The 11,747-nt window shown below is 41.2% G+C and overlaps 1 protein-coding gene across 2 annotated transcripts; it reads right to left on the reverse strand.

Moving 5' to 3' along the window:
* Nucleotides 1-512: 512 nt before the first annotated feature.
* Nucleotides 513-8,153, reverse strand: NPY (neuropeptide Y). 2 transcript variants are annotated; one of them, XM_077162971.1, is made up of 4 exons: nucleotides 8,029-8,153; nucleotides 6,864-7,051; nucleotides 2,567-2,647; nucleotides 513-713 (listed from the first exon to the last, which is right to left on the reverse strand). In XM_077162971.1, the coding sequence occupies exons 2-4, from the start codon at nucleotides 7,049-7,051 to the stop codon at nucleotides 689-691; spliced, it is 294 nt and encodes a 97-aa protein (XP_077019086.1). In that variant the 5' UTR covers nucleotides 8,029-8,153; the 3' UTR covers nucleotides 513-688. The 2 variants fall into 2 exon arrangements, with proteins under 2 accessions (XP_077019086.1, XP_077019082.1); XM_077162967.1 differs by lacking the exon at nucleotides 8,029-8,153 and adding an exon at nucleotides 7,494-7,615.
* Nucleotides 8,154-11,747: the final 3,594 nt, after the last annotated feature.

Here is an 11,747-nt window from a genome sequence, read left to right on the forward strand (position 1 = left end):
TGTCCTGGACAGACTTTTAGACCTGTGCATTGGTTAGAGCATCCACAAGCCATGTATGGCCATTTAATTTAAATAAATTTAGAATTCATCTCTTAATTTGCACTAGCAACATTTCACTTTTAAACGCCACATGTGGTTACTGGTTATTGTATTGTATAGAGGAGATATACAGCGTTTCACAGAAAGTTCTACTACAGAGCAATCTCTTCTGCTGACATGGGTTAATGAGATCAAGAAATATTCCATGTGAAGGAAGAAAAGTTGAGAAAATTTCCCCAAATAAGCATTGTCTTGCTCAACATTTCCAAATACTTTTATATCTTACACACATATGCACAGAACTCTGAGTCATGATCATGATAAATCATATCTTTATGTCTTTCACAGTCACTACCTTAAAAATGATGAAACCAACACTGAATCCACAACTTCGGGGGAGATTATAACTTAATGAATAACTGGAAATAATTCTCAGTGTTGTGATAACGGAGCTTTCATTGAGAAGGACACACTTTTGAATGCACGGTGCTTTATTTAAATACACACATATATACAGTGATGAACAAGGAGAACACTGCCAAGTGCAGACAGGGGTACATGCCTTTGTAGGATGGGCAGACTCTAGTTTTACAGGATGAAATATGGGTTGAAAAATAGGAAAAGGCAGGAGAACAAGTTTTACTTCCCATCACCACATAGAAGGGTCTTCAAGCCTGTAAAACATAAAAGCAAAGCATGTAGGGAGGATTCCCCACTTCCTAGGAGGCTAGTAGGTGTGAGACATTCTGTTCTGAAACTGAAAAATGATCAGAAACCATGGAAAAGGCTTCTGTTGGCATTCTAAATAGGTGGCCGTGTAGAATAACAGATCGTGAGACAGCGGCATAATGTGCAAAGACCCAACTGAGTAGCTTTCACTCATGTTAATGAGAATCTCAGGCAAATCTCACAGGGAGTGTTTAAAAGATTCTGTATATATCAAAGAAGCCAAAGAACTCTGCAAAATTTCTAAAGAGCAAAAAAAGTACAGAAATCACATGAAACTGTAACAAGAAAGTTACTGTTACTCAACTTTTTCAATTTGGTCTCTTGTTTTCCTGCAAGTCTTTTTATGTAGTAAGATGTTATCTATTAGACTCTAATGAATCATTTTAAATAAAATAGCATTCACAGGCAACTTCAAAGCTGTCAAGTTTTGTCTCCTAACTGCATGATTGAGGCTGTCAATCAAGATGCAATTAACTTTTTTTCATGCACTAAACTGTGTGATTTAAAGCCATAAAACAAAAACCAAGGTTCTAAATGGTTCTGAATTGTCATTTTCCTAACAGCGGTTAGGGGTACCCTACCTTAAGCTTTTTACTGTGGCTAACATCACATGCATGCCAATCAAACATGAAAAGGAATTTATCTTTCAGTATTTTTTTTTTAAGTCCATATGAATTTTCTACCTGCTTTCCTTGTACTTTGATCTGTGAGCATTTGTCTTACTAAGTCTGGAGTGGCCCTCCAGGAACAAGAGCACTGGAGTTTTATTCCAGTTCAAATCATCGTTTCCCTCTGGGAAAACCAACTGGACAACTCTGTACTAGCCCCCTTCACGATGTCTGGCTAAGGGAGGTTGGGAAGGAAAGCAGATGGCTCAGAGGGTCCCAGTAGTTGTCTGGACCCCAAAGAAGAGTGACACTGAGCAAAGTGTTCTAGTAACTTCCTCTGGGGGACTTGGTTCTTGATATTGCAGAGCTCTGAGTGTAAACTAGACCAACTACCACAGAAATGGGTGGCCTTACTGGGGGGAGAAGCAGGAAGGCAGAGGGCAGAAGATCCAGGGGGGTTATGAAAGTAGAAAGGGCCCAGGCTCCTTTCAGCAGTACTCCTTGTTAAGGAGGCACTGGAGAATCCTAGCATTCGACATATCAGGTATTGGAGAGTGCCTTGTCATATAAGAGCACCATAATCCAAGAAATTGTTAAAGCAACAGACAGCTTCTATGAATGGTACTTCATTCAAAATTCATTCATCGAATGCAAGTGAATTGCTGTATGACATCAATTGAACTAAAATATAAATAAAAAAGTAAATAAGAACACCCTATGATTTATCTACAGCATCATGTAAAGACAGGGAGACTGGAATGAGACCCAACGGGGACATTTCCTAAGACTCTGGACACTCAGTATGGAGTATGAAACCAAAGATGATCCCAGCCAAAGTTGGGCGGAGGGTCATTTCAATTTAGATTTGTGGACTCACTGTAAACTCCCCCAATGTTAGAAATGTGGTAAGAGTAATTTCTGTAGAAAAAGTTATGCAAATTTGAAAGTTTTAAAGAGCATCAAATAACATGGACTTGAAAATATTACTCCACAGAAGTTTAGAGATTCATAAAAGGGTATATGTCAAGGAAGGTCTTCCCCACCCCATTCTCTATCCCTATTTCTGACCGCCCGAACCCCACCTATTCACAAATTATTCCCAAGCTTTGCCCCCAACAACTTTCTCTGATTTCCCTCCCCTGGGTACCTTGGGTTCAGCAACAACATGCCCATTATGAACTTCCTCATACCTAGTTCTGGGAATGTTATCTGTGCTCTCTCGCAACAAGAGGTCTGAAATCAGCGATTCCGGGCTAGATCGTTTTCCATATCTTAAAAAAAAAGGGGGGAAATTTTAAAAGAAGTTTGAAATAGTCATAAAAACCTTTGGAAAAAAAGAGAGTTTCACATTTGTGGTACTAACCCTAAAAATTATTTTCAGATGATTACCTGCTAACAAGTAATTTATTATACGTATGAAATATACATCAGCAGAAGCATTACCATAAACATGATTTTAACTAAATTTCAGTTTTAAAAGACATTTGATTAAATATTCAATAAATAGCTTAATAAGTTGTTTAAACCCAACCAAAATGTCTAGCAAATTCTTATCTTTTCATGCTATCACAAACAATACCTATATAGATAAAATTATATAACTGGGTGACTGGAAATAAGACCACATCAGAGAATGATTTACATTTTCTTCCATAATTAGTTGGCTAAAGTTCTGGTGACACAGAGGAGCTTAAATCTTCATAAAGAGATATTTTAGAAATATCACTAGAATTTTTTTTAGGAACATACCTAGAAAAGAAATCATTCTAGACTCACTGTTGTCTTTGAGGCTTAGCTTCCTCATTTGTAAAAATAAAATCATCACCCCTTCTTAAATCAGTCTTTGTGTAGATCCAAGAGAAATGTGTGTCACAATGCTTTGAAAGTGACATTGATACACAAATGCAAGTTACTGCTGCTGTAATGCACTCTTTCTTTTACAGCTAGCAATAGCTCCTGGGTCCTATATTTCCCATTTAATTAGGGGTATCAATAGCCAAAAGCCTCCCTGACGCTGTGATTTTAACCTGCTCTGTAAATATCAGAAAGAATCCTACTAATCAATAAATGTTCTTGGTCTTTTTTCTCCTGTACCAGGATATGGATAGGACAATAAATTAGCGAAAATCATGTTTACCTGCCCAGGTTGTATATACTACCTGCTCCAGGTGAGTGAGTATTGTGGTGTCTCTCACTCCCTCTCTCAGCAAAGGATTTTGACAAGTCTATACCAAACTGCATTTTTAGAGTCTATTTTCTCTTTCACACAGCAGTTTCTTCACAGTTGAAAAATTAGCCTTTTCATGGAATCATTAACTAATAGGTAAAAGTGCTGGACAAAACTGAGAGAAGGTGCACCCTAACTGCCTAATGACCACAGTCAAATCTAAAATTTTGGTCAGGATTTTCCTATTATTGCTTCTCTGCTAAGATTCAAGGGAAGCAAAAACAAATCAAACCTGAGCCCCCAAACCTCCCATCATTTGTAAGATTTCCACCAAGAATTCTGGGGTTGTGGTATCAGACCATAAACTGCTGCCTATATTTATATATTCTGTCCATCATTGATTTTATTAATATTAAAACTCTGGACTAACTCATGTATCTACCTTATGCTCCATAAAGAAAAGAAGTGGCAAATATTTTCTGTGATTTACCAATAAAGAAGCTAAAATCTATAAGGGAGGATTTGCATAGGCCTAAAACAAGTAGCATCTAGGATAGCCTAGTTCACTCTTCTTCCTTTTCTTACTTCTGGACTTTCCTTCTTCTCTACTATGTGTTTATTGAGTCCCTAGGATAAAGATTCTCAAACCTGGCTGCATATTACAATCACCTGGGGAGATTCTTTTAAAGCCCTACAAAGCCCAGGCTCCAACTTCCACCCTCAGAGATTCTGATTTAATTCGGCAGGGATGGAGCCCAGATTCCTTGTATTTTTAAATCTCCCCAGGTGACTCTATTGTGCAAACATGATGGAGAAACACTAATCTAGGGCAGGGTTTCTTCTCAATTTCAGTGCTATTGACATTTTGGGCGGGGTAATTGTTTGTTGCAGGGGCTGTCCTGTGCACTGCAGGATGTTTGAATCCTGTCCTCTATTAAATAGATGACAGTAGCAACCCCCTCCAGGTGTGACAACCAAAAATGTCTCCAGGCTTTGCCGAATGTCCCGAGGGGTGTGAGAAGGTAAAATCACCCCCACCCAGTTGAGAACCCCTGTTGAGATTTGTATAAGCAAAATGTTGTAGGTTCATACTCCAGAAAAAGATGCAGTTTTCAGAAGCAATGAACTAGAGGTATATACAGCAGTAGGAATATGGTTTAAACACTGGGACTAAAGAGAAAGAGGAAGATAATGATATCTACATCAGACTAACATTTATGCCAAATTAAAACATATATTCACACAACGACACTATTTTCAAAGATGTGTATATCTTCAAGGATATATTGCCCAACACATTTAAGTGAGTTTCTGTGGTAGAAGGAATGAGAGTAGAGAATGGAGATGATGGGTGCAGATTATAAGCCTCTGATGTTTTCTAAGAAGGAATTTATAAGGATGATTAGATAGGTAAGACCACATCTCTGCTAAACCAGATGTAATTTTGTGTGTTAAGAAATTTTGTGAATTCTGAAAATAGAGAGCGAGAAATCTCTAAGAACAAACCTTCACTTTCTGGCCTGTACATGAACAAAGTGCCGTATCATTTCTTGGAAAAAACAAAGGAAGGACGGTGCCCCATGTGATCTCAACCTACTATTTCCTCTCAGGGTGAAAACATTCTACACTGGAAGCTCTGCCTCAAGAATGGCTTGTTCCCATCGATCCCACATCCCTTCCCAAGAAACTCAAGTCCCTTTCCTCTTTTTTTTTTTTTTCCTAATTAAAGATATTGGGGATCATGACTGCTAATGGTGGTGACAACATCCAAGGAAAATCAATAGGGTGGCTCCAATTCCATCACCCCTTAAAAAAACTTTCCATGAAATGTCATTAGTTTCATGATCTGTGAAATAGAGATACTTATACTTACTTCAAACCTTAGAGGGAAAAACTAAATGAGATAATGCCTGGGAAAACATTTTGAAATACTAAAGATTTATAAAAGGGCAATGATAATCATCTTTAAAAAATAAATTCTACTGTATAGAACTCTATTACTGAAATAATCAAAGGTTTTCCTAGAAAAAAATAACAGCTGTGATTTTTATTTAAAAAATTATTATTTGTACAAATCTCCCCCATCTCCAATCTGTATGATAGCATAAATGAGAATGTAAAGCAATAACATTATACTTTTCCCTAATTAAACATATCAGATTTCAAGGGATTACAAGACAATACTATACAATTCTGTCATTTTCATGTATTTCTGATGTTCTATAAATTGGGACTAAACACTTTTCAGGATGTTACACCCCTCTTTAATGAAAAAGTTAAAAGAAACTTTATTTTAAAAGTATAAATTTGCCCCCTTCGGAGTTTTTCATATTATTCCCTGACTTGTAAACAGTGAAAATATGGTTTAAAAAATGCTTTCTAAAGCAATTGAAACATGTTAGGTAACATTAATGCTTCCAACAGGCTCATACTTTGTATCTTATTCAAGTCATTTGACTTTAGACATTAAAATAAGATATGACTTAGAAGTCAGGGGAATGTACTTTGAAAACTAATGGCAAATCCTATATTATTTGTAAAATAGTTTGAATTTGCTTTTTTTTTTTGCCTACTATTCAGTGTTGAGAGTGAAAATGTGACATTTTGTTTTGACTTTCTGGGGGTTCAGAGTAAAGCACCAAGTGAACACTTTCTTTTCAGAATTCACCTGCTATAAACAGGACAGTCTGCATTTTAGATTATCTGTTTTCATGCTAAATCGCTCATTATTGGAACTGAAAGTTTCAAGTAAATGGTTGAGACTACAAACAAACAAACAAACAAACAAAAAACACTGAACAGAAGAAATAATATAGCCCTATTTTCTTCTCCTACCTATTATCCTTCAGTCGACCCTGGGTAGGTTGAAAAACCCATCAGTGTCTTTGACAACCCAGCAGTTTCCTTGAGGTTGTTTTGTTCTGTCTTGTTTTCTAGACACTTTCCTCCCACCTCCCCTCCAGCATTTTCCTGGTGCACTCCTGTCTGCTTTCACCGCGCTTTCCAATCCAGGTTTCTAATCAGGCCCCTATGCGCTTGAAGAACAAAATTGGCACGGGGGTGACAGGTAAAAGGAAATGGCCAGACACACAGTCTGGGGAAACAGGGAATCACGATTTTGCGACTGTAGTTTCAAACTGCAAGTGCAGTACCTAGTGGCCCACGGGCACATTTAGTGAATAGCTTGATTGCGTTTGATATTGTTCCTGGTTCTGGGATACAGCGAAGAAAAAGAAACGGTCCCGGTTCCTAAGATCCCCAGAGTCTCAGGCTGTGCAAGCGAGATGCACCTGGGACCGGGTACCGTCGAGTCCACTCACCTCTGCCTGGTGATGAGGTTGATGTAGTGCCGCAGCGCCGAGTAATACCTGGCCATGTCCTCCGCGGGCGCGTCCTCCCCAGGGTTGTCGGGCTTGGAGGGGTACGCCTCGGCCAGCGCGCCCAGGCACACCAGCAGGGACAGGGCGAGCGTCAGTCCGGACAGCCCCAGTCGCTTGCTACCCAGCATCTGTGACACAAGGCGCATCGGAAGGGGCTTCGGAATTCCGAGGTCCCACGCGCGCACCTCCCTGCTCTGATTCCACTAAGTCCCTCGGGCTGCTACCAACCACGACCCCCAATCCGCGCCCTTGACCTAGTCCAGCAGAGGGAACCCGAGCGTGGTGAGCTCCGTCCCGCCGGCTCAGGACTCTCAGGTACCTGCCCTGGCCGGGCCCTCGGCTTCTCCAGAAAACTCTGCAACTCAGTGGTAAGTCGCGCGGCTCAGGGTGGAGGCCCTGGCGCCGATTTGGATACTTCTAAACAAAATTAGAATTCCTCTCCGTGTTCTGAAGGATGATTATTTTCCTACCCTCATCTCCAAACCCATGTGGGTGGATAAAACTTTCTTCTCTGTTACTTCTGGTCCCTCTTGTGCAGGGAGGAACCTCGACAGTGATGGCTGAGCTTACCTTGGGTGGCAGATTTGCGAGGGGCGGAGGTAGGGTGGGGATGGAGGTGATCGGGGGAGAATTGCTCCCTGGCATAGCCAGTCTCGGTTTGGATCCCGATGATTCCCAGCACCCCGAGTGCCCGGGATTCTTCATTCAGGGGCGTTGCCTGGGGAACCTCCCTCCCACGCGCCGCTCTCTGGGAATTCTGGCGGCGACCCCCAGGAAAACCGCCACCTACTCTGGGATGAGGGTCTCGTATTTTCCCCTCCTTGCCGCCAAAAGATTACTCCAAAAGACCACCCAGCCGGGAGAGCCAGGGAGAAGAGAGAATGGACGATCACAGGGGATCCGAAGGAGCAAGTGAACTTTAGCAATCAAAATGGACTGGCGCGTGTCGGGGCTCGAGGGGCGCGCAGGGCCGGGGAGCCCGACGCGACTCTTCCAGGATCCCCGGGGCTCCCGGACACCGCAAAAAAGTGACAGAGCACCAGGGGCAAGTGAATGGGCGCCCCCTACGCTCCAGCTCCAGGTCAGGCTGGGGTTGGACACTCACTGTGGCTGGCAGGCCGGTGGTCGCGAGTAGGATGGGCGGCAAGTGCTCTGCTGTCAGGCGCGCCTCTCCAAGGGGTGTGAACCGGTGGATCGGATGTCTAGAGCCGTCGCAGCGGGGCTTTTATGGCGCTTCCTCGCCGCAGCAGGAGGGGCCTTGGGCAATTACGCTCGGGTGACTCCCACCCCGCAGCTTCCCGCCTCCGACTCGCGGCGGGGGGAGGGGGCTGGAGCGGCAGCCGCACAAGCTTCGCCTTAGGAGTCACTCCTCACATTCCAACTCCGCCGCCCTCAACCCTGCCCAGGGAAGGGGGTGTCGCTGAAGATGCAAGCGAGCGCGCGCTCTCCTAGGCTCCGGGGAACACTAAAGTTCAAAACCCTGCCTGTCCGCGAAGCCCCAAACCCCTCTTTCTTTCATGCCCGTCTAATCCTGCCGAGATCAGTAGCCGTGAGGCAAGGCGCAGCCCAGGTCATATTTGTCGCGGTCCCAGAGACCACCAACCGTTTGGACACCCGAACAGGGATACCCAAGCCCTTCAATTGGGTGGAGCAGCTCCAGGAGCCACTCGGCAGCTACTCCGGGCATAACTCCGCGCTTTTGAAGGAAGTAGCAACTAGGCGAACAGATTTTCCTGCGCTTAATGCAGGTCAATCCCGGCTACCTGAAGTCCAGAGCTAGAGGGTCCAAATGCCGCCCCCCGAGAGATTGAGAACCTACTTCCGTGACTTCGGCCTCTTTGGCATCTTTCCCCAGCTAATTATTCTGGGAGACCAGCTTTCCTCAAGTTCTCGCCCAAATGCAGCGAGCCCGGCTGGATCGGCACCCCTAAGGGTGTGGAGATTCAGAACTCCAGAAGCGAAATACAGTAAACTCATTTCCCCGATTTGCTGGAAAAGAGCCATGCTTCGAGAGTCTGGAGACCCTGTACAGCGCAATCGCTAGAAAAATTTTGGTCTGCAGTGGCCGGTAGTTAAATGAGCAGCAAATTCTCCTTTATTTGCTAGAGCCAGGATAGTCTTAAGTATGTTCAATTAACGTGGAATGAGAATGTAAGTTATAACTGAAATGAAAACAGGTAAAAACAATCAACGTTAATTTGCACACAGTATTTGTTGAATGAACATGAAAAACCACAGAAACTATTTTTAAAGGATCAGGATTTTATGTAGTAGACTGTGGTCTTAAGGTTCTGAAATTAACACTCCTAGAAGGTTGACTGTTACTAAGATTCGATGTTAGGAAATCAAAACTTTGTTCAAGTTGTTTAAATGCTAAATAACAAGGGATTCGTTAAACGGCCACTTTGTTTTTGTATTGTTTGGAGAGCACTGAATTAAATATCAATTACTACGCACTGAGCAGTGCTAACACACACAGACACAACCAACCAGATTATAAATTTTGAAGACCCAGATTGCTTTCTTTCAGATGACTGCTTCCTTTTCCATATAATTTCTCTGTTCCACATAAAGTGACAGGAACACAAAGATCGCAGCTCTCAGTGGAGCTCAGAGGGCATTCATCGGAAAGAACTTCTGGTAAAACAGCAAAACACCATTCACTGTAGGGCTCTTTCTTAACAAATGGAAAGGCACAGTCCACTTTTCCAAAAAATAATCTTAGTTTTAGAGTGTGTCATAGATTCACATGAGTTAAGCCTGGACCTAGAAGGAACCATTGAATTTGGGAGAACTTACTTCTGAGGACATATGTCACTCTCCAGTGGGAAGAACTAGGCAACTTCAATTAATTTAGATTAAGATAATGTCACTGGTATCCAAGAATGAGAACTTATTCCCAGGGTTCAGCAAATGGAGGATAAAAAAACCACGAGGGGAGCCCTGCTGGTAGGAGTACAATAGTACCCTCCTCTCTAGTCCAAACTAGTCCTTGCCTTTCTCTGAACATTCTATCTCTTCTCTCTCAGAACCTTGCTCCATCAATTACCTCCACTTTTTCATTTAGTTTCCTATTCCCTCCCTCAGTTTACAAACTTGCTTGGATTTGTACCAGAAAAGACACAAAGCGAAACCAAGACCCAGAAAAACAAAAACAAAAACAACGGTTGCTCAACCCAGCATCTCCCAGCTGTTGAGCCTTTTCTTTCCTTTGTTTCAAAGTCTTATTAATTTATTATCTATTTACTTATTTCAATTTCATTAAGGTATGATTGAGATCCAATAAGGAACAAAAGTTTAAAATATCCAATTTGATAAGTTTTGACATACACACACATATATACAGCCTAGGATCCATCACCCAAGTCAAGATGAGAAACATACCATCACCTCTAAAATTTTCAGGTTTCCTCCTGATTCTTTGTACTTCTCCCCTCCCTTCCACCTCTCCTTGCCTTCCTCCTCTAGGCAACCACTGATCTGCTTTCTGTCATTACAGATTCATTTGTATGTTCTAGAATTTGTTTATAAATATAATCCCGATGTATATATATACATGCACACACACACACCTTTTTGGTTTGCCTTTTTTCATGCAGCATCTTTATTTTTAGATTCACCTATGTTGTTGAATGTATCAGTACTTCATTCTTTCTTATTGCTGGGTAGTATTCCATTGTATGGATAACCCTCAATTTTTTTTTTTTTTTTTTTATTTTGTCCACTTAACTTGGGTTGTTTCCAGTTTGGGTTATTACAAATAAAGCTACTGTGAACATTAATTTATAAGTGTTTGTATGGATATAATGCTTAGGTGCTGAAAGACTGGGTCATATAACAGGAGAATGTTATCCTGCAGTCCTACAGTTCACTGAAAATCTGTTTTACTTTGTTTTCTTAACACATCTTTTCCTCTTTGTATTTTATTTTGAATAGTTTGTATTGCTATGTCTTCAAGTTCACTAAGCTTTTCTTTTGCAGCATCTAATTAATATTGATCCTGTCCATTGTAGTTTGTACCTCAAACCATATAGTTTTCATCTCCATAAGTTCAATTTGAATCTTTTTATACCTTCAATGTCTTTGCTTAATACATTCAATTTTTTTCATATACATTGTCTAGTTTTGTCATTATTTCTTATATATTATCTAGTTTTTTAGTTTCAGCTAGGAGGATAAATCTGCTATCTATTTCATCATGTTAATAAGGAGTGGAAGTCTCATAGCAAAGTTTTTTTGTTTTTTAAAGATGTTCCTTTTTTAAAAAAATATTTTTATTGAGAAGTCTTCACACACATACATTCCATACAATTTGACTTGCCCTAACTATAATGTGCCTATTTCCTGTCACTGGACCTTGCACATGCTATTTTCTCTCCCTTCCCTTGACTCTTTGCCTAGCAAACTCCCACTAATTTTGGAATTTCACTTTCTGGGTCATTTCTCCATGATCCTTCACTCTAGATTAGGTTTCTCTCCACCCCACCCATTGTATGGTCCCATAGACCCTAAAACTTTCCTTTAAAATTTCTTTGACAGCTGTAATTGTATAGTCAAGTACATAATCACAGGTGGTATTTGTTTGATGTTTGTAATGTTTTATAAATGTAAGCTCCATGAGAGCAAGGGTGTATGTTTTATTCACCTTTATATTCCTAATACTTAGACTAATACTTGACTCTTAGTAGGAGCACGATAAAAATTTGTTGGATTAAAATGAGATTTGGAAAGTCATTATATATACTATTTGTGGCTGCAGCTTGTTAGGTCTTAGAGGGCCAACAAATAGCACTGCAGATGTAAACTGATTGATAGGAGTCAGAC

This window comes from Tamandua tetradactyla, chromosome 1, assembly GCF_023851605.1.
Source record: "Tamandua tetradactyla isolate mTamTet1 chromosome 1, mTamTet1.pri, whole genome shotgun sequence".
NCBI classification, from domain to species: Eukaryota; Metazoa; Chordata; class Mammalia; order Pilosa; family Myrmecophagidae; genus Tamandua; species Tamandua tetradactyla.